Source organism: Salmo trutta, chromosome 38 (assembly GCF_901001165.1).
Source record: "Salmo trutta chromosome 38, fSalTru1.1, whole genome shotgun sequence".
NCBI lineage: Eukaryota > Metazoa > Chordata > Actinopteri > Salmoniformes > Salmonidae > Salmo > Salmo trutta.
In genome coordinates, this window is record NC_042994.1 from 11,333,305 (window position 1) to 11,356,942 (window position 23,638).

A 23,638-nucleotide genomic window follows, 5' to 3' on the forward strand; every position below is an offset into this window, starting at 1 on the left:
TGGAACCTTTATGTGTAATGTTTACTGTTTATTTTATATTCTTTATTTCACTTTTGTTTATTATCTATTTCACTTGCTTTGGAAATGTAAACATGTGTTTCCCATGCCAATAAAGCCCTTTGAACTGAATTGAAATTGAGAGAGAGAGAGAGAGAGAGAGAGCATGAGCGAGCGAGAGCGATAGAGTGAGAGAACGAGAGAGTCAGAGAATGAGAGAGAAAACGAGAGAACAATCGAAAAAGAGCGGCCCACCTGCAGACCATGTGCGGAGCAACTTGATTTACTGGCAGGCTTAAGCTGTGGTTAGTGGGGCAGACGCTCTTAAAAACACGGTGCTAGCTCTCAGAAGCTCTGGAGAGGGCCGCACTTTGCCCTCCCTAATGCCCCCCCCCCACCCCACTCCCCTCTGCCCCACTGACAGGCTCTTAAATTTACGTGCCTGAAGACGTGCCCGATTGGCCTCGACACTTGTTTATAGGTTGTGTAAGCCCCCCTCCCCTTTTTTCTTTGTCTCTCCCTCTCTCTCTGTTTTCTAGCCTCCAACACTGCCCACCTCTCCCAGACAAAATGAGGCAATGAAACCTGGTGACAGATTGGCCTGAAAGTGGTAATCGTTACATTCGCTTTAAAGCCCGCCGGCCTGATAAGGGGAGAGGGCTACGGATTCCCCCTCCGTTGTCTGATTAAGATAAGCGAGAGTAGCAGCAACAGCTACTGACTCACATATTACAGACAAATAGAGAGAGAGAGAGGTCATGAGCAGATGAGCTCCTGCATTTTTCAGCATGTTCTTTAAAAAAAGATAGATTTAGTGTTAGATAAACTTGGATTTTTTTGTCAGGAACATATACAGGATGCTACCCTCTACAACATAACCTTCACTCCAAATCAAAACTCAAAACCTACAACCTGATTTTGGACGGAATTACGGAATCACCTGGAAGGTTTACAACTACCAAAGATTATTATTCCAACGCTATATAGCAAATACTCTGGAAAACAACAGAAACCTGAAAACACCATCCAACCTGGAACTGAGTGAGTAATGTTTAGTCTGAAGCTATATTTGATTTCCAAAAACCAAGAAGAAAAATACATTACATTACTTTATACGGACTGAATACTAAATTAAGGCTGCCAAGCTTGATACAACTTCAATTAGCACTGATGTGTCAAGTGAGAGGGGTCAATGTCCTTTAGCCCAACAATGGCAGGAGAGTCAAACAGTCTACTCCAACCAAATGGAGAGGCCTTAGAAGCTGCATCCTGCTGTTGAGGTAATTAAAATACAGAACCCTGTGTATGTAAAGAATGATAAGGCAAGAAAAGATCACAAAATGAAGCTCCTTATGGAAAATCAAGAGATACTTTTTGCTGACTATTATAAAAATGGGAACAACAGCAACCTCATCTTCCACACAAACCATCCCCTGGCATGGCACAGTGCTATATTAGCACACTTTTAAGAGGGGGGGTGTTAACGAGGGGTGGAAACTCAGGATACTAGACAACGAGGACTCTGAGTCAGCTAATATAAATCTCTATAAGTCTGGAACAGTATTGGTACAGGGCAACCCCAAACAGTTTCAGCTGGACTTTTACCTAATCAAAGAATTAGCCCAGCAGGAGAAGCTCTCCCTTGAGAAAGATACCCCCACCCCGAGCGGGTCAGACCAGACCTCTTCATTATATAACCCCACAGACGAGCAACCCCAAGCGGTAAGTCAACCTCCCAGCACAGAGTACTACTCCCTCATTGAAATTAAGGATACATTCACCCAGCTGGAGGTAAGGCAGGTGGAGCTGGAACAGCAGGTGATTACACTCCAGTCAGCACAGACCCAGACAACAGTCCAGCACAACAACACCCCCTTAACCAGAGCTGGAGGTGGAGAGAGACATCTGCACTCTGGACTGTGGTGCGACAACTTCAACAATATAAAAAGCAAGAGCAGGAGAAGAACAGAGCACTAGAGGAGAGGATTAGACTGCTGGAGGAGAGGGTAAGGGGGATGGCATGTGACAGAGAACAACCCACTAGAGAGGTGGCCACCACCACAGAGAAGCCAGCAGAACAGCCCACCTCAGCTCCCGACAAAAGTCTCGACACCACAGCAGAACAGTCCACCCCAGACCCTGACCATAGCATCGACATCACAGCAGAGCAGTCCACACCAGACCCTGACCATAGCATCGACATCACAGCAGAACAGTCCACACCAGACCCTGACCATAGCATCGACATCACAGCAGAACAGTCCACACCAGACCCTGACCATAGCATCGACATCACAGCAGAACAGTCCACACCAGACCCTGACCATAGCATCGACATCACAGCAGAACAGTCCACACCAGACCCTGACCATAGCATCGACATCACAGCAGAACAGTCCACACCAGACCCTGACCATAGCATCGACATCACAGCAGAACAGTCCACACCAGACCCTGACCATAGTGTCGACATCACAGCAGGACCAGGGGATCTCGCCCCCTCTGAGCCCCCCCCGTCAGCCACCCTGATAGCCCTCCTGACAACCCCCCCACACCCACTGAGGAAATACACAAGACACAGATTGTACTCCTTATGGACTCAAATGGGAAATATATACAAGAAAAGAAAACTTTTTCCCAAACACAGAGTGTCTAAACTCTGGTGTCCAAACACCCAGCGCGCCCTAGACCTTCTGTCTGAGGACCAAGAGCTGGTAGTCCCACAAGAGCTGGTAGTCCCATTCACCAAACTACTAGGTGATAAACAGGTAAGGGACTCAGGGTGTATGCTAATTTAGTATAGAGCAGATCTAACTCACTCCATTATATTAATCAAAACAGGAACATTTTACATTGGGCTAGAAATTCAAAAGGAAATGATCTTAACGGAGACAAATGTCCTCCTGTGTGCTACCTATATCCCCTCACTAGAATCCCCATACTTTAATGAAGACAGCTTCTCCATCCTGGAGGGGGAAATCAATCATTTCCAGGCCCAGGGACATGTACTAGTCTGTGGCGACCTAAATGCCAGAACCGGACAAGAACCTGACACCCTCAGCACACAGGGGGACAAACACCTGCCTGGAGGTGACAGCATTCCCTCCCCCATATGGCCCCCTAGGCACAACTATGACAACATAACCAACAAAAATGGGTCACAACTCATGCAGCTCTGTCGCATGCTGGGTCTGTACATAGTCAATGGTAGGCTTCGTGGGGACTCCTATGGTAGGTACACCTATAGCTCATCTCTTGGCAGTAGTACTGTAGACTACTTTATCACTGACCTCAATCCAGAGTCTCTCAGAGCGTTCACAGTCAGCCCACTGACACCCCTATCAGACCACAGCAAAATCACAGTCTACTTGAACAGAGCAATACTCAATCATGAGGCATCAAAGCCAAAGGAACTGAGTAATATTAAGAAATGCTATAGATGGAAGGAATGTAGTTTGGAAACCTACCAAAAAACAATTAGGCAACAACAACAGCCTTCCCTGTAGCGCAGTTGGTAGAGCATGGTGTTTGCAACACCAGGGTTGTGGGTTTGATTCCCACGGGGGGCCAGCACAGAAGAAAAGAAATCCATGAAATTTTATGAAATGTATGCATTCACTACTGTAAGTCGCTCTGGATAAGAGCGTCTGCTAAATGACTAAAATGTAAAAATGTAAATGTAAACAAATTCAATCCCTTTTAGACAACTTTCTGGACAAAACGTTCTACTGTAATAGCGAAGGTGTAAACTTGGCAGTAGAAAATCTTAACAATATATTTGACCTCACAGCTTCCCTATTAAATCTAAAAATCTCAAATAGAAAACCGAAGAAAATGAACAACAATGACAAATGGTTTGATGAAGAATGCAAAAATCTAAGAAAGAAATTGAGAAACCAGTCCAACCAAAAACATAGAGACCTGGAAAACCTGAGTCTACACCTTCACTATGGTGAATCACTAAAACAATACAGAAATACACTACGGAAAAAGAAGGAACAGCACGTCAGAAATCAGCTCAATGTAATTGAAGAATCCATAGACTCTAACCACTTCTGGGAAAATTGTAAAACACTACATTTACATTTACATTTAAGTCATTTAGCAGACGCTCTTATCCAGAGCGACTTACAAATTGGTGCATTCACTTTATGATATTCAGTGGAACAACCACTTTACAATAGTGCATCTAAATCTTTTAAGGGGGGGGGGGGATTAGAAGGATTACTTTATGCTATCCTAGGTATTCCTTGAAGAGGTGGGGTTTCAGGTGTCTCCGGAAGGTGGTGATTGACTCCGCTGTCCTGGCGTCATGAGGGAGCTTGTTCCACCATTGGGGTGCCAGAGCAGCGAACAGTTTTGACTGGGCTGAGCGGGAACTGTGCTTCCTCAGAGGTAGGGAGGCAAGCAGGCCAGAGGTGGATGAACGCAGTGCCCTTGTTTGGGTGTAGGGCCTGATCAGAGCCTGAAGGTACGGAGGTGCCGTTCCCCTCACAGCTCCGTAGGCAAGCACCATGGTCTTGTAGCGGATGCGAGCTTCAACTGGAAGCCAGTGGAGAGAGCGGAGGAGCGGGGTGACGTGAGAGAACTTGGGAAGGTTGAACACCAGACGGGCTGCGGCGTTCTGGATGAGTTGTAGGGGTTTAATGGCACAGGCAGGGAGCCCAGCCCTGACACTAAACAAAAAACAACACAAAGAATTATCCATCCAAAATGGAGATGTATGGGTAAACCACTAACCCAATCTTTTTGGCTCTATAACAAAGAACAAACAGCAAAAACATATACATGATCAAATACAAATCTTAGAATCAACTATGAAAGACTACCAGAACCCACTGGATTCTCCAATTACCTTGAATGAACTACAGGACAAAATAAAAACCCTCCAAACAAAAAAGGCCTGTGGTGTTGATGGTATCCTCAATGAAATTATAAAATATATAGACAACAAATTCCAATTGACTATACTAAACCTCTTTAACATCATCCTTAGCTCTGGCATCTTCCCCAATATTTGGAACCAAGGACTGATCACCCCAATCCACAAAAGTGGAGACAAATTTGACCCCAATAAATACCGTGGGATATGCGTCAACAGCAACCTTGGGAAAATCCTCTGCATTATCATTAACAGCAGACTCATACATTTCCTCAGTGAAAACAATGTACTGAACAAATGTCAAATTGGCTTTTTACCAAATTATCGTACGACAGACCACGTATTGACCCTGCACACCCTAATTAACAAAACATACAAACCAAAACAAAGGCAAAGTCTTCTCATACTTTGTTGATTTCAAAAAAGCCTTTGACTCAATTTGGCATGAGGGTCTGCTATACAAATTGATGGAAAGTGGTGTTGGGGGAAAACATACATAAAGTGGTGTTGGGGGAAAAACATTATAAAATCCATATACACAAACAAGTGTGCGGTTAAAATAGGCAAAAAACACACACATTTCTTCCCACAGGGCCGTGGAGTGAGACAGGGATGCAGCTTAAGCCCCACCCTCTTCAACATATATATCAACGAATTGGCGAGGGCACTAGAAAAGTCTGCAGCACCCGGCCTCACCTTACTAGAATCTGAAGTCAAATGTCTACTTTTTGCTGATGATCTGGTGCTTCTGTCACCAACCAAGGACGGCCTACAGCAGCACCTAGATCTTCTGCACAGATTCGGCCAGACCTGGGCCCTGACAGGAAGTCTCAGTAAGACCAAAATAATGGTGTTTCAAAAAAGGTCCAGTCACCAGGACCACAAATACAAATTCCATCTAGACACCGTTGCCCTAGAGCACACAAAAAAACGATACATACCTTGGCCTAAACATCAGCGCCACAGGTAACTTCCACAAAGCTGTGAACGATCTGAGAGACAAGGCAAGAAGGGCATTCTATGCCATCAAAAGTGACTGACCCAAACTTAAGGAAAGCTTTGACTATGTACAGACTCAGTGAGCATAGCCTTGCTATTGAGAAAGGCTGCGTAAGCAGACTTGGCTCTCAAGAGAAGACAGGCTATGTGCACATTGCCCACAAGGTGAAAATGAGGTGAAAACTGAGCTGCACTTCCTAACCTCCTGCCCAATGTATGACCATATTAGAGACACATATTTCCCTCATATTACACAGATCCACAAAGAATTCAAAAACAAACCCGATTTTGATAAACTCCCATATTGGGTGAAATACCAGTGTGCCATCACAGCAGCAAGATTTGTGACCTGTTGCCACAAGAAAAGGTCAACCAGTGAAGAACAAACACCATTGCAAATCCAACCCATATTTATGCTTATTTATTTTCCCTTTTGTACTTTAACTATTTGTACATCGTTATAACACTGTATATAGACATAATATGACATTTGTAATGTCTTTATTCTTTTGGAACTTCTGTGAGTGTAATGTTTACTGTTCATTTTTATTGTTTATTTCACTTTTGTATATTATCTACTTCACTTGCTTTGGCAATGTAAACATATGTTTCCCATGCCAATAAAGCCCCTTGAATTGAGCGAGAGAGAGAGAGAGAGAGAGAGAGAGAGAGAGAGAGAGAGAGAGAGAGAGAGAGAGAGAGAGAGAGAGAGAGAGAGAGAGAGAGAGAGAGAGAGAGAGAGAGAGAGAGAGAGAGAGAGAGAGAGAGAGAGGGGAGACTGGCTCTATGAATCAACCAAAATCTAAAAGCTTCTCATTAAATCTTGTACCTAATCTCAACATTCTCTGGTCATTAGATCCAGTCGTTTAGTAGAGTTCCAGTTAAAAACAGAGGCTAAGCAACATTCACATAACATTCCCACCATGGGGAATGAGAATACACATTGTGGTCTGTAACACCAGTGTAACCGCTTATACCTACAAAACCTCAAATTGCACAGCTCAAACTGAGACCTTTGATGATTCTCATAGTGACAAGTGACACTAGAGAGATGGAGGGAGGGGTCATTCTGAAGGACAATTACGCCCGCAGGCTAAAACCCGACATCACTGGCTGAAACCCAAAGTCATTTTCTGAAACCCAACATCATTGGCTGAAAACCTGTAATTTGCTGAAACCCCGACATCGTTGGTTGTTCTATAGGACATACTGTAAACATTCAACACGGAACACAGCCCATGGGATGCACACAACCAGACCCAAGTCACATAGTTCTGCTTCCCTGGCAACAACGTCTCATGGAGCTTAGGGGCTTGGTGACTAAAGGAAAGATTAATAGAGAAGTTCTGGTATTGATTAGAATATAGGATTTGCGTCATGTGTGACATATCGTTATGGTAACCACGCCATGCCTGGATATGACAGTACAAACAAACACAAGGAAAGACTTTGCCTATAGTTTACCATTATATATTATCACTGTTTACCTGTTATTGAACACTTTATCAAACTTGATATAGTGAGTTTAGTTGGCAAGATAGACCAACTGTGGGTTTAGTTGAAAATAAAGACAGGGGGTTGGGGTTAGCCTAGTGCAGGCCAAAAAAATGTGCATTCCTGAAGCATATGTCTTAGATAGACTCCCCAGGCAGAGAGGAAATGTGACAGCCATTTTGGTTCCAGACTCATACCACTGATTAATAAAAAACAGCCAATCAGGATTATCACTCCTATTTAATCATCTAGTTAACACAGTCGCCTACTCTATTCTCCTTCTTTCCCACAAAAAAAGAGCTAAGGATTCCCAGCAGTCAATGTCAACTAGTACTGTATTCCAGTTTGAATATGCTGAGTGTATGCTGTTCGTGTGTTCTTGCAGCGATGGCACTGCAAGTCAAACTTGTTGTGTTGTGGACCCAAGTAAGTCCTGTCACTCTTCCTGCAGCAAGCCTCACAAGCTTCACTGTCTCTTCTGTCCTCGACGCTCACGTTTCCAAGCCTGTTGTTACCACCACCACTGCTGTTGTTGTTTTGTACTGTATCTGTGCTCTCTCTGTATATGGGTGTTACGTGTTTTTGTGTCCCCACCCACGCCAAACATGTGTTCTCTTACCTCTTCTCTTCTGTTCCTCACAGCATGTGATTGCCATCCCGTGGGTGCTGCTGGCAAAACCTGTAACCAAACCACGGGTCAATGTCCCTGTAAAGACGGCGTGACTGGTATCACGTGCAACCGCTGCGCTAAAGGCTACCAGCAGAGCCGCTCGCCCATTGCCCCCTGCATAAGTACGTGGAACCCAGCCTTTCCTAGTTGCCTGAACTTGCCTCACCAGCCACATATGACTTTTGCCCATTCCATCTCTATGCTTGAAACTTTCATGCACACCTCCACAAAGAAAATTGACAACTTACAAAAAGGAACAAACTCACTCAACCAACCAACCACCAACCCCCCTCCCAACCAACCCCCCCCTATCCTGGCTTGAAAAACACACTACATGGCACAGAATCCTACTTTTCTTCTTTCTCTCTTCCATTGGTTTCCTCAGACAAGCGTTTAGTCACAGTGTTCTGACCAACCGGTAAATCTGAAAGCTAAAATAAACAAATCATCCCCCAGAATCCTCTGTGAAGCCTCAACCTCCCCATGTTGACAGTCCCCATAAATCCAACAGTGCCAAGTCCAGAGCCTAGTTAACGAACACCAACTCTAGGATCCACCAGTGTCCCTCATTGGCTAAAAAGGGAAAAGGGCCAATGACCAAGGGCAATCGCCATTTGTTTTCAGACCCCAAAACAATACATTTTAATTGCTGCTTTTGGTCAATAAAATGATGATTTGGAGGTTAAACAAAAGCTCTTATGAAATTAATTGTTCCGAAGGGATATTTTTGGCCAATGTCCAAGCCAAGGGGATAATTAAACCTACAAACTCCATTGGAATCTGATATCTTTCATTTTCCTGGGAAAGTCGCGCCACTCAGTCGGAGGTGTGAAACTTGGAGATGCTGTGGTCCCAGCGATCAGATCGGATCAACACAAATATTTAGTTTCTTCAATAATTGCTAAATAATCTTTTTTAAAGCCCTTTCCATTAACATTTAGCGATACTGAAACCTCTTGCCAATTTCAGTTTTAATAGGGAGGGATAAAATGTCATATCTCTGACTTCATATACTTTCCAATGTAGAGGACCATAAATCAGACCATACGAGTTGATTATGAGAAACAGGCTCATTATTATTATTATGTGATCTGGCACGCGTGGCTGAATCCTGATCGGCTATCAGGGCTTGGCAGGTTGATTAGCAGTTACACAGAGTAATCAGTAGGGAGTAAAAACCACATGGCCTCTGGCAGCAATTTTTCTTCTTGTCACAAGACAGACGCTTTGATTCTTAATGAGAAAATAACAAATTAGGCCTGTATAAATGAAACAATTAAGGGAAAGGGGATACCTAATCAGTTTTACAACTGAATGCATTCAACTTAAATGTGTCTTCCGAATTTAACCCAACCCCTCTGAATCAAAGAGGTACGGGGGGCTGCCTTAATTGACGTCCACGTCATCGGCGCCCGGGGAGCAGTTGTTGTTGAGGGTTAACCGCCTTGCTCAAATGCAGTACGGCAGCGACCTTTTGGTTACTGGCCCAACACTCTTATTAACCACTAGGTTACCTGCCGCCCCTATGATTAGTAAACTTTTAGATTCCTAATGTTTATATACAGTACTGTATACTATACTGCCCGATTGGGATAAGTCCTGCAACCTAATCCAATCAGAGGAGTTGATCAAAAGACTTGATTCTTTCTTCCTTTACCACGCAGAATCTTCATCTATGCATGACGGTACACTGCTATTGTACTCTCTTTTCCTTTCCTGTGTATCTTATCTAGCTTGCCAACCTTTCCTTTTATCTATGTGTTCTCATACAGCTGTATCTGTGCTTCTCTGTCCTTGCTTCCCCTCACTGCTTACTCACCTGTTTCGGTGGTTTTATCCCCCTTTTGCCGCCAGTGTAACAAAATGCATTATGTTTTATATCTACATCTAATGTTACCATCCTGCTCCTTTGGAGATAATAGGAGCTCTCTTTATGCACGGCTTACTTCAATGTCAACTTCCTGCCTCGGTGAATAGCCGACACGAGAGGGTGAAGTAGAGCTGAGAGAATGAAGTCTTGGATGTAAAACCGCAGATACCTCGTCGTGGGGGCGAATAGAGGCGTGAGGGGAGAGACGTTACAGATCTCACACCCCTCCTGCTATCGTCCCCTCCAGATCTTAAGATTGCATCTCGCTGTTCCCCTTTGATCTGATCTGCCAGGTAGCTCCACCTGTATGGCATTCACATTAGGAAGTCCTCCGTTCTCAGACTTCCTAATATGGATGCTGTACAGCTGAGAGAGTAAATCTCTACAGGCGAAACCTAACCAGTAACCATCCCTTCGTACGGTTACCCCACACAGCACGTCTACATCTACTGAAAAACTGTAGGTGGTACACTAATACTAAAGCTTGTCTGCTGGAAAATAAACACTCTTATTGTATACTCTTGTCTTATTTTACATGACTCTTTCATCAAAATAACAGTTGTCTTTAATCCTATGGCAAATGTATTAAAACATAATGAAGCTAACTTTTGTCTGTGTTTGTGCGGTGTTTTTACCTGGAAACAGAGATTCCCGTTGTTCCTCCAACAACCACAGCCAGCAGTACAGAGGAGCCAGCAGGTGAGTGGCTCCAGTCTGTCCTTATCTCTCTGCTTGTGTGATCCTAATATTGCTTGTGTGATCCTAATTCCTCTGCAAGATGGGATTATCAGAACATGTTCTTGAGACTTATTTGTTGATATCAAACTGTTTAAATGCCACTGGCTACAAAGCTGTGGCTACCCATAATGCCTGTAGCTAGGATTTGGTTTACAGTGTGTATTTAGGCTGAACAGAAAACAGAAAGAACCTCTCTTCCATCCCCACCCCTTCTAACTAAACATTTCCTTCACGTGAAATGTTAGTTAGAACGAGTACAGTTTAAATTGGATCCCCGTTGCCTCCCCCCTCGCTGGAAGTTCATAAATATTAAATCAATTAGCCGTTGCCTTGGGATGTAGCTCCTTTAATCTTACACTCTTCATCCAATTAACTGTGTAACAGGAACGCAGTGGGGTGTAACAGGAACGCAGTGGGGTGTAACAGGAACGCAGTGGGGTGTAACAGGAACGCAGTGGGGTGTTGGCACGGCAACGCTCTGGGCCATGATATTGTTGATCTGTTGATTTTGTCTCTCTCTCTAAGAGGAAAAGAGAGGGAATATGGTAGAGAGAGGAAAAGAGAGGGAATATGGTAGAGAGAGGAAAAGAGAGGGAATATGGTAGAGAGAGGGAAAAGAGAGGGAATATGGTAGAGAGAGGAAAAGAGAGGGAATATGGTAGAGAGAGGAAAAGAGAGGGAATATGGTAGAGAGAGGAAAAGAGAGGGAATATGGTAGAGAGAGGAAAGATAGGGAATATGGTAGAGAGAGGAAAAGAGAGGGAATATGGTAGAGAGAGGGAGAGAGGGAATATGGTAGAGAGAGGAAAAGAGAGGGAATATGGTAGAAAGAGGGAGAGAGGGAATATGGTAGAGAGAGAAAAAGAGAGGGAATATGGTAGAGAGAGGGAGAGAGAGGGAATATGGTAGAGAGAGGAATATGGTAGAGAGAGGAAAAGAGAGGGAATATGGTAGAGAGAGGAAAAGAGGGAATATGGTAGAGAGAGGAAAAGAGAGGGAATATGGTAGAGAGAGGAAAGAGAGGGAATATGGTAGAGAGAGGAAGAGAGAGGGAATATGGTAGAGAGAGGAAAAGAGAGGGAATATGGTAGAGAGAGGGAAAAGAGAGGGAATATGGTAGAGAGAGGGAAAAGAGAGGGAATATGGTAGAGAGAGGAAAAGAGAGGGAATATGGTAGAGAGAGGAAAAGAGAGGGAATATGGTAGAGAGAGGAAAAGAGAGGGAATATGGTAGAGAGAGGAAAAGAGAGGGAATATGGTAGAGAGAGGAAAAGAGAGGGAATATGGTAGAGAGAGGAATATGGTAGAGAGAGGAATATGGTAGAGAGAGAAGAGAGGAATATGGTAGAGAGAGGAAAAGAGAGGGAATATGGTAGAGAGAGGAAAAGAGAGGGAATATGGTAGAGAGAGGAAAAGAGAGGGAATATGGTAGAGAGAGGAAAAGAGAGGGAATATGGTAGAGAGAGGGAGAGAGAGGGAATATGGTAGAGAGAGGAAAGAGAGGGAATATGGTAGAGAGAGGAAAAGAGAGGGAATATGGTAGAGAGAGGAATATGGTAGAGAGAGGAAAAGAGAGGGAATATGGTAGAGAGAGGAAAAGAGAGGGAATATGGTAGAGAGAGGAAAAGAGAGGGAATATGGTAGAGAGAGGAAAAGAGAGGGAATATGGTAGAGAGAGGAAAAGAGAGGGAATATGGTAGAGAGAGGAAAAGAGAGGGAATATGGTAGAGAGAGGAAAAGAGAGGGAATATGGTAGAGAGAGGAAAAGAGAGGGAATATGGTAGAGAGAGGAAAAGAGAGGGAATATGGTAGAGAGAGGAAAAGAGAGGGAATATGGTAGAGAGAGGAAAAGAGAGGGAATATGGTAGAGAGAGGAAAAGAGAGGGAATATGGTAGAGAGAGGGAGAGAGAGGGAATATGGTAGAGAGAGGAAAAGAGAGGGAATATGGTAGAGAGAGGAAAAGAGAGGGAATATGGTAGAGAGAGAAAAAGAGAGGGAATATGGTAGAGAGGGGGAGAGAGAGGGAATATGGTAGAGAGAGGAAAAGAGAGGGAATATGGTAGAGAGGGGGAGAGAGAGGGAATATGGTAGAGAGAGGGAGAGAGAGGGAATATGGGGTTCTGGTGCTAATCAGGGAAGCGAGCTCTTTCTCGAATTCAGGAGAGAGGATAGGAAAGGAGAGGGAAATTCTTCCAAATTATACAGTGTGCATCACTCTCCCACCAGCTACTGTCAAAACACAGCAGTACTGTGTATATATAATTGAATGGACTACTTCCTTAGTTAAATCTTGTTAATTAACATGGAGATTAAATGGAATTTGATGGCACTTTTATATAAACACCTGTTAAACTTGAATATTAAGCCAGAGACATGGTATGTGATATAAACTATTCAGGAAAGAATGTAAAGAACCACATTACAAATGAGCAAAGATGACAATGAAGATTTGTCACGAGTTAGTCAACGCAAGAACCTGTCAGGGGGCAACGCAGGCCACATACTCATCCCTTGCCCCTAGCTTGTGGAAAAGTGTAGTCATAGTGGTGTTCCTCTCTCAGACAGCGAGAGGAATCGTAGCGTGCGAGAACACCTGGCAGCTGTTCTCATTTCTCTACTGCTGCTCTGACAGATCAGATTGACAGGGAAGTGAGGGTACTGCTGGTGTCGGAGAGTAAATCCCTTTTTTTTCCTCTTTCCATCACTCCTCTTCTCTTCTCTCCCTGTTTCATGCTTTTTTTTGTAATATCACCAAATCAATACAACAGGTGTTGACCTTACTGTGAAATGCTTACTTACAAGCCCTTAACCAACAATACAGTTAAGAAAAGAGAGTTAAGAAAATATTGACTAAATAAAACTAAAGTAAAAATGTAACACAATAAAATAACAATAATAAAGCTATATACAGAGGGTACCGGTACCAAGTCAATGTGCGGGGATACAGGTTAATCGAGGTAAAGGGATTATGCATAGATAATAAACAGTGAGTAGCAGCAGTCCGGGTGTCCATTTGATTAATTGTTCAGCAGTCTTATGGCTTGGGGGTAGAAGCTGTTAAGGAGCCTTTTGGTCCTAGACTTTGCGCTCCGGTACCGCTTGCCATGCGGTAGCAGAGAGAACAGTCTATGACACTGGAGTCTTTGACAATTTTTTGGGCCTTCCTCGGACACCGCCTAGTATATAGGTCCTGGAAGGCAGGAAGCTTGGCCCCAGTGATGTACTGGGCCATACGGACTACCCTCTGTAGCGCCTTATGGTCGGATGCCGAGCAGTTGCCATACCAGGTGGTGATGCAACCAGTCAAGATGGTCACGATGGTGCAGCTGTAGAACTTTTTGACGATCTAGGGACCCATCTTTTCAGTCTCCTGAGAGGGAAAACGCATTCTCGTGCCCTCTTCACGAGTTTGTTGGTGTATTTGGACCATGATAGTTTGTTGGCAAAGTTGACACCAAGGAACTTGAAACTCTCGACCCGCTCCACTTCAGCCCCGTCGATGTAAATGGGGGCGTGTTCTGCCATCCTTTTCCTGTAGTCCACGATCATCTCCTTTGTCTTGGTCACGTTGAGGGAGAGGTACGCACCCCTGGGGGGCCCACATGTTGAGGATCAGTGTGGCAGATTTGTTGTTGCCTACCCTTACCACCTGGGGGCCGCCCCTCAGGAAGTCCAGGATCCAGTTGCAAAGGGAGATGTTTAGTCCCAGGGTCCTTAGCTCAGTGATGAGCTTTGTGGGCACTATGGTGTTGAATGCTGAGCTGTAGTTAATGAACAGCATTCTGATATAGGTGTTCCTTTTGTCCAGGTGGGAAAGGGCAGTGTGGAGTGCGATTGAGAGTGCGTCATATGTGGATCTGTTAGGGCGGTATGCGAATTGGAGTGGGTCTATGGTTTCTGGGATGATGGTGTTGATGTGCGCCATGATCAGCTTTTCAAAGCACTTCATGGCTGCCGACATGAGTGCTACGGGGCGGTAGTCATTTAGGCAGGTTACCTTCGCTTTCTTGGGCACAGGGACTACGGTGGTCTGCTTGAAATGTAGGTATTAAAGACTCTGTCAGAGAGAGGTTGAAAATGTCAGTGAAGACACTTGACAGTTGGTCCACGCATGCTCTGAGTACACGTCCTGGTAATCCATCTGGTGATCTGTTTAAAGGTCTTGCTCACATCGGCTACAGAGAGCGTGATCACACAGTCGTCCGGAACAGCCGGTGCTCTCATGCATGCTTCAGTGTTGCTTGCCTCGAAGCGAGCATAAAAAGGCATTTAGCCCATCTGGTAGGCTCGCGTCACTGGGCAGCTCATGTCTGGGTTTTCCCTCTGTAGTCTGTAATAGTTTGGAAGCCCCGCCACATCTGACGAGCATCAGAGCCAGTGTAGTAGGATTCAATCTTAGTCCTGTATTGACGCTTTGCCTGTTTGATGGTTCGTCTGAGGGCATAGCGGGATTTCTTATAATGCATCTGGATTAGTGTCCCGCTCCTTGAAAGCTGCAGCTCTAGCCTTTATCTCGGTGCAGATGTTGCCTATAATCCATGGCTTCTGGTTGGGATATGTACGTACGGTCACTGTGGGGACGTCGTCGTCGATGCACTTATTGATGAAGCCAGTGACTGAGGTGGTATACTCCTCAATGCCATTGGATGAATCTCGGAACATATTCCAGTCTGTGCTAGCAAAACATTCCTGTAGTGTAGCATCCGTGTCATCCGTATTGAGCGAGTCACTGGTTCTTCCTGCTTTAGTTTTTTGCTTGTAAGCAGGAATCAGAAGGATAGAATTATGTTCAGATTTGCCAAATGGAGGGCGGGGAGAGCTTTGCACACGTCTCTGTGTGTGGAGTGAAGGTGGTCTAAAGTTTATTTCCTCTGGTTGCACATGTGACATGCTGGTAGAAATGAGGTAAAATGGATTTAAGTTTGCCTGCATTAAAGTCCCTGGCCACTAGGAGTGCCGCTTCTGAATGAGAATTTTCTTGTTTGCTTATGGCCTTATACAGCTCGTTGAGTGTGGTCTTTGTGCCATGTTCGGTTTGTGGTGGTAAATGACAGCCACAAAAAATATAGTTTCGTCTACAGCTTATCATGAGGTACTCTACCTCTGGCGAGCAATACCTCAAGACTACCTTAATATTAGACATCGCGCACCAGCTGTTATTGACAAATAGACACACACCCCCACCCCTCGTCTTACCGGACAAAGCTGTTCTGTCATGCTGATGCATGGAAAACCCAACCAACTGTATATTATCCATGTCATCGTTCAGCCATGACTCGGTGAAACATAAGATATTACCGTTTGTAATATCCCATTGGTAGGATAGTTTCAAACAGAGCTCATCCAGTTTATTCTCCAGTGATTGCATTTTGGCGAATAGAACGGATGGTAAAGGCGGGTTACCTACTCACCGATGTATTCTCACAAGGCAACCCGATCTGCGCCCCCTGTATTTCCTTATTTTCTTCATGCGAATGACGGGGATTTGGCCCTTGTCTGGGAGCAACATAATATCCTTCACATCAGGCTCATTAAACACAACATATTTGTGCAGTTTGAGGTGTGTAATTGCTGTTCTGATACCCAGAAGCTCTTTTAGGTCATAAGAGACAGTAGCATCAACATTATGTACAAAATAAGTTACAAACTATGTAAAAAAAACACATAAAATAGCACAATTGGTCAGGAGCCCGTAAAACGGCAGCCATGTCCCTCCGGTGCCATTCCTTTTCCCCTCATGGGTAGTATTTCAAGTTGGTTCCTCCTGCTTCTCTCTTTCCATCTTGTCTAGGTAGGTTTAAAGGTAGACTCTCCTCTTCTGTTCTCCTCTCTTCTTTTCCTCTGTTCCATGCTTTTTTCTCTTAATAACACTAAGGGGGTGATGTGGGAGTTTGGTTTTGTGGCACGGTCTGTCATCGTTGGTGTGAACACATTACTTTCCCTTATGGAGCGTGTTTGTGGTTGAGTGAGGGAAGAAAATGAGCTGTTTTTCCCTGGCCGAACTAAACAAACTGTGGGTTCTCAATTGTTGTATCCTGAACAGTGAACACAGAGGTTTTCAAAAGGCCACATAAGTGAATCACTGACTGGTCAAGAACTCTTGATTTTCGACATCGCTTGATAATTTGCCGTAGTTCTCGCTAGTTCAGTCGTCCCTGGTTCTCTGCATTTGATTGAGCATTAAGGCGTAGGTGTTCTTGCAGAATAAGGGCTAAAGAGCTCCAATTATAATCCTATTGACTAACCTGTGTCATCGGACCAATGTAAACATCATTATAGAGGAAACGTATAATGATACTGACCACGTAACTCTGTATAACGTAATCACCTGGGGGAATTCCTGTACATACAACTTGAATGGGGCGACATACTATGAACATTCTATAGAAATGGGAGATGTTGAAATCAAGCAGATTGCAAAGTGGGGCTCTTTGACTGACAGATTGTATCGGTCACATCAGATTCCTGGGTAGACGGACAGAGGTCCGGCGGGACCACCCAGGCTTCCAAACCAGAGGATGCATAGTTGCATACATTACTGGGTCTGGACTGAGCCACTGGATGGCTTGGTACGTGGACAAATGGGATCTCATCCAATACATGATTGGTGACAGATGTGGTTGTTCCTATCAGGGCTACCTCACCACCAGTCCCCCAAACGAGTGCCTATGTCGTTAGTGAAGCATATGTATACACTGAAAAAATATATAACATGTAACAATTTCAAAGATTTTACTGAGTTACAGTTCATATAACAAAATCAGTGAATTGAAATAAATTCATTGGGCCCTAATCTATGGATTTCACATGACTGGGAATACAGATATGCATTTGTTGGTCACAGACACCTTAAAGAAAAGGTAGGGGCATGGATCAGAAAACCAGTCAGTATCTGGTGTGACCACCATTTACCTCATGCAGCACCACACATCTCCTTCTCATAGAGTTCACCAGGCTGTTTATGGTGATCTGTCGATTGTTGTCCCACTCCTCTTCAACGGCTGTGTGAAGTTGCTGGATATTGCCGTAAACTGTAATATATTGTCGTACACGTCGATCCAGAGCACCCCAAACATGGTCAATGGGTGACATGTCTGGTGAGTATGCAGGCCATGGAAGAACTGGGACATTTACAGCTTTAAGGAATTGTGTACAGACCCTTGCGACATGGGGCTGTGCATTATCATGCTGAAACACGAGGTGATGGCGGCGGATGAATGGTACGTCAATGGGCCTTAGGATCTCATCTCTGTGCATTCAAATTGCCATCGATAAAATCTCAGACGATGCCGCAGGTGAAGAAGCCGAATGTTACATGTGGTCTGCAGTTATGAGGCCAGTTGGAAGTATTACCAAATTCTCTAAAATTACGTTGGAGGCAGCTTATGGTAGAGAAATGAACATTAAATTCTCTGGCAACAGCTCTGGTGGACATTCCTGCACTCAGCATGCCAATTGCACGCTCCCTCAAAACTTGAGACATCTGTGGCATTGTGTTGTGTGACAAAACTGAGTGGCCTTTTATTTTAGAGTGGCCTTTTATTGTACCCAGCACAAGGTGCACCTGTGTAATGATCATGCTGCTTAATCAGCTTCTTGATATGCCACACCTGTTAGGTGGATGGAATATCTTGGCAAAGGAGAAATTCTCACTAACAGGGATGTAAAGAAATTTGTGCACCCAATTTGAGACAGATAAGCTTTTTGTGCGTATGAAACATTTCTGAAATCTTTTATTTCAGCTCATGAAACCAACACTGTTGCGTTTATATTTTTGTTCAGTAGAGGGAGATAGAGAGAGATATGCAGATATATACATTGTTTTATCTAGATAGAGAGACTTTAAGTGATGAGTCATGACATTATTACTACTTTGGTTTGTAAGGTAGGACTAAAGGAAATTAATAGGAACCGGCATGCTTGGGGTGGGCTGATTATAGGCGAGGCTGGACAGCTGTGCAGCAGGTGCCTCCCCCCTACCTCAACCCCATCGGACTCGGTTGAGGGAAGTGGGGGGCGGGGGGGTATTCATTTGTCTCCAGCGACGTGTTCTGGGTTCCCCACCTCCCGGAGCACATGGAGGGGTGGAATGCATGGCGAATACCTCGGAAGGCAAGGCCCAGACAAAACACATATTGTGCGGTTAGCACACGGATAGTGAGTAGTCACTCCCCCTTGGTCGTCGCCTGACAGAGATGTCTGTAGAGCAACGGAATGTGGAGGAGATTATAACAGCTGAACTGCCCACCATGATATCAACCAGGGACCACAACCAGGGTGGTATTCATTAGGCACGAAATGGAAGAAAACAGTCAGAACTGTTATAAAACGGGGAGTTACTGTCGAAAGTCATCAAATGAGAAGCGTTCGTTTTCGGTTACAAAACGTTTTGGGACGGTGTGCACTTATGAACATGATCCAGGATATGGGCCACAATGATGATGATGAAAATGATGGCTGGAAGGGTTCAGGATTTGCGGTGAGACCCTCCCTGGATATTTGGGACATGAGTCTCTCTCTGGGTCCACGCTGCACACCCTGTTAATAGTCTCTGCTGCCTCACTGGGCTTTAGTGTTCTGTCATGGGATTTTATTACCTGCTCCGAGTTTAATATGAGAGAGAGGAGAGAGAGAAATAGTGACCCGAGAGTGCGGGAGAGAAAGAGAACGGGGAGAAAATAGCATTGTAATAGCATTGTATCAGCGTGTCATCATCATCATCGATGCTAAACTCACAATATGATTTATGGCTTGGCAATCTCAGCCTGGCTCTCACAACATGAACACATTGGCATCAGCCTCTCTCACTCTCGTCTGTTGTCTGCATGTTGGGATGGAGCCAGCATCATTGCCCGCTGACTCCACTGAAACTCATTTGCAGTAGGAGGGATGACCACACTCTTGTTTTCAGATTGGTTCCACAGAACATGCCGCCCAAAACAAACAACCCACAAAACCATCATGTCATGAATCATAATTAGACGCTTTCGCCCTCTGTTGTTTCCCAGCTCTGTCGCTCACTGGGATCGAAAACACAACTTTTCCCTTACTTCAGGATGATAGAATGAATGAAAGAGAGAGAGAGGCAGTGTCCGAAATCTGTCTTGCCTACTATTTACTAAAACTGCATGCTGTGTCCTAACCATACCACATACTATTTAGAACGTACTGTTTAGTAAAAATGTATTCAATAAGCAACAAATATCAGCATACTAGACTCATCCGTACTGAGAATACATCATCAGATGTGCAACTGCACCCTTTCCTGCCATTCTATCATTATGGTGCAGCATGTCTCACTATCAGCTGCTGTCAAACACGCCTGGGTCTGAAAAGATAATCCTCTTCCTCAATAGTCTGCAGCGAAATTGTAGCAGATGAAAAGCCGAACCGAGTATGACAGGACATTTAAAGCATACTATTTTTTTTAAACATACTATAAAAACCTATTTTCACATACCAAAAATACCAAAAATGCCTACTGTTATGGGTATTTGGACACGGCCAGTGTTGTGTTCGAGACCACCTAAAGTGAGACCGATTCAAGACCAAGACCGGAGCAAATCGAGTCCGAGGCTGGAGGGGGGCGAGACCGAGTCAAGACCTAGACCAGACAAATGCTAAAGTCCAATTCAATACCATGACTGTAATTGTGTCATATCGCCACGATAAGAGTTCAAAATGTTCTGTGTTCATATTTCACAAGAACAGTTTGTTTTTCCTTACACAGAGACCAGACCGAGACACTCAATATTTGGTCTCGAGACGGGTCTCAAGTACTACAACACTGGACACGGCCAGAGAGAAGAAAGAAATGAAGAAACAAACAAAGAAAGAAAACAATGAAGAAAACGCCCTCTCTTTGGACAGGGTCCAGCCTTACTGCTATGGTTCCAACAGCCCAGCCACTGTGGCTATAATCTAATTACATGCTTTATTTGCCACAATTTGTTTCTCAATCAGTCTTGTTCAGGGAGAAGAAAGACGTAGGGAGGAGAAAGGCCTCCCCCATGCCCCTATTTACACCTCTTTGTTCCAGCTAAGCAGGTCCCTGTCACTGGGTCCTGTCTAGGTCTTTGCTCTACTTTTATCCACATAGATAAAAGTCTGAAAAATGTGCCTAGGACTTAAAAGACTGTAAACTCCTGTGTAGAGGGTGTCAATCAATCTCTCCCACTGCTAAAGAAGCACTGACACATCCAGGCGGCAAAGGAGCATCTCTCAGCGTTTCTCCTTCCTCGCTCAAACAACTGAGAAACAAAGGGAACTACACCTCCCAGTAAGAGAGCGTAGAGAGGAGATGGAGAGAGGAGATGGAGAGAGGAGGCGCAGAGGGGAGGTACATAGAGCTCAGCGCCCCTGGACTAATTCCACTTCCCCTGACTAGAGTGTCCCACACAAAGGGTACATTTGTCCTCGCGGTGGGGGACTGCCTGGTCCTGTATGGGGATCTGGGGGTGCTCGTCTCAGGAGTACACTAATGGCCAACGAGAGCTATCAAAGGAAAGTATCATGATGCCATCAAGGGGGTTTATGGGAAAACAAAAGCAGCCTTTTCCACAGACCCGGGTCATCATTTACATGGAAATCAGGCGCCGCTCTGCCTAGTATAGACTCCTCAATTTCATCTACTGTGCCATTTCTTTCCCCTCACAACTACCTTCTCGAACCCCATCAGCTGAGACGATTTTGGGTTTACTTGAAACCCCTCACCCCGCCAACCAGCTTCGTCCTCTTCTAGTGGCCCCCCACACCAATAGCCACTCTCCCGCCCTCCTCTACTTTGGGTGCATTTTTCCTCGTTTCAGCGTTACCCAGGCAACCTCATTCACCCAGAATATAAAGGGAAGTGTAAGGCAGGCATGGAGCAAGGACCTGGTCACAACAATGAAGTTTGTTCATATTCAGGCTGGCTGAAAGGTCTTATCCTTCCTCCTACCCCCTCCTCTACTCATCCTTCCCTCTCACTCCCTCATCTCTTACTTTGTGAAAAGATAGCACTATTAAAACTTTTTCAGAGGAGAGTTTAGAAGGAACTGTGCCGATACAGTACTCTGGATCCAATGTGTGTCAGTTAGAGAGGGAAAGAAGAAACATGTGGAGTGAATAAAGGGGAACAAATGATTTTAATTTCTATGTTTGGCCTCGCGTCATACACTCTTTACTGAAGGTGACTGGCTGTGTGACAGCGCAGCGTGGGGCAATCAGGAAAGCCATGGTACCTTTTCTGTCAAGGTTAACTCAGAGAAGTGGGCTGTGTGGATATACACTTAAAGTCCCAGTAATTCATCACAAACCTGTACCCTTTTCACATTACCTAACCAAACCGAGTTAAAGCAAGCAGTACTAGGCTGGACTGATGCAGTACTAGGCTGGCTAGTTGCTGAAACTGTGGTGGAATAAACTAAATATCTGAGCCAGCACAGTACAGTTCAGGGGCCTCATTTATAAATGTTGTGTACATATAAAATATACCCCTAAAATGCGTGCACCCATTTTCCCGCAAAAGTTGCCATTTATAAAAACGCAACAAACTTTTCTAGCGGTTGAAGTATTGTATTGCAAACATGCAAGTATTGAGTGCAAAATCGGGGATATGATATGACATCATTTCTCCCCAAAACCACCACAAGAAAACTGGAAAAAATAACAACAACATGCTGCCATTTGCCATGAGTGAGAAGAGTGAAAATCAATGTATTTTACTTTTTGGAATCTAAAATAATTTGACATACAGTACCAGAAAGTAGTCATACCCCTTGACTTATTCCACATTTGTTGTGTTAAAGCCTGAATTCAAAATGGATTAAATAAATAAAAAAATCAACCATCTACACACAATACACCATGATTAAAGTGAAAACATGTTTTTAGAGTTTTTTTGCAAATGTATTAAATTAAATAAAGAAATAAGTAAATTACATAAGTATTCACACTCCTGAGTCAATACATGTTAGAATCACCTTTGGCAGTGATTACAGCTGTGAGACTTTCTGGGTAAGAGATTTGCACACCTGGCTTGTAGAATATTTGCCTATTATTTTTTTTTTTAAATGCCAAGTTGGTTGTTGATCATTGCTAGACAGACATTTTTAAGTCTTGACAATAGATTTTCAAGCCGATTAAAGTCAAAACTGTAACTAGGCCACTCAGGAACATTCAATGTCGTCTTGTTAAGCAACTGTTTTATTTTATTGTCATTCTGAAAGGGGAATTTGTCTCCCTGTGTCTGTTGGAAAGCAGACTGAACCAGGTATTCCGTTAGGATTTTGCCTGTGCTTAGCTCTATTTAGTTTCTTTTAATCCTAAAAAAAACTCCTTGCCGATAACAAGCATACCCATAACATGATGCAGCAACCTCCATGCTTGAAAATATGAAGAGTGGTTCTCAGTGATGTGTTGGAAATGCCCCAAACATAACGATTTGTATTCAGGACAAAAAGTGAATTTCATTGCCACATTTTTTGTAGTATTACTTTTGTGACTTGTTGCATACAGGATGCATGTTTTGTAATATTTGTATTCTCTACAGGCTTCCTTCTTTTCACTCTGTTATTTAGATTAGTATTGTGGAGTAACTATATCCTCCGTTTTCTCCTATCACAGCCATTAAACTTTGTAGCTGTTTTGAAGTCATGGTGAAATCCTGTATCTTTGTAGTGACTTGGTGTATTGATAGACCATCTAAAGTGTAATTAATAACTTCACCATGCTCAAAGGTATATTCAATGTCTGTTTATTTTATTTGTTTACTCATCTACCAATGCGCGCCCTTCTTTGCAAGGCATTGGAAAACCTCCCTGGTCTTTGTGGTTGAATCTATGTATGAAATGTACTATTCGACTAAGGGACCTTGTAATTGTATGTGTGGGGTACAAAGTTGAGGTAGTCATTCAAAAATAATGTTAAACATTATTATTGGACAGAGTGAGTCTGTGCAACTTATTATGTGACTTGTTAATCACATTTTTACTCCTGAACTTATGTA

General features: G+C 43.9%; 1 protein-coding gene across 2 annotated transcripts in view; it reads left to right on the forward strand.

Annotated features, from left to right (window-relative positions):
* The window catches only part of LOC115178182 (netrin-1), a 91,652-nt gene that overhangs the window by 55,933 nt on the left and 12,081 nt on the right, over positions 1 to 23,638 (forward strand). The window contains exons 4-5 of one of the 2 annotated variants that reach the window (XM_029739244.1): positions 8,015 to 8,164; positions 10,558 to 10,611. In XM_029739244.1, coding sequence (XP_029595104.1) covers positions 8,015 to 8,164; positions 10,558 to 10,611 — 204 coding nt within the window. The remainder of the gene's footprint in view (positions 1 to 8,014; positions 8,165 to 10,557; positions 10,612 to 23,638) is intronic. The other variant, XM_029739245.1, reaches the window with a different exon arrangement.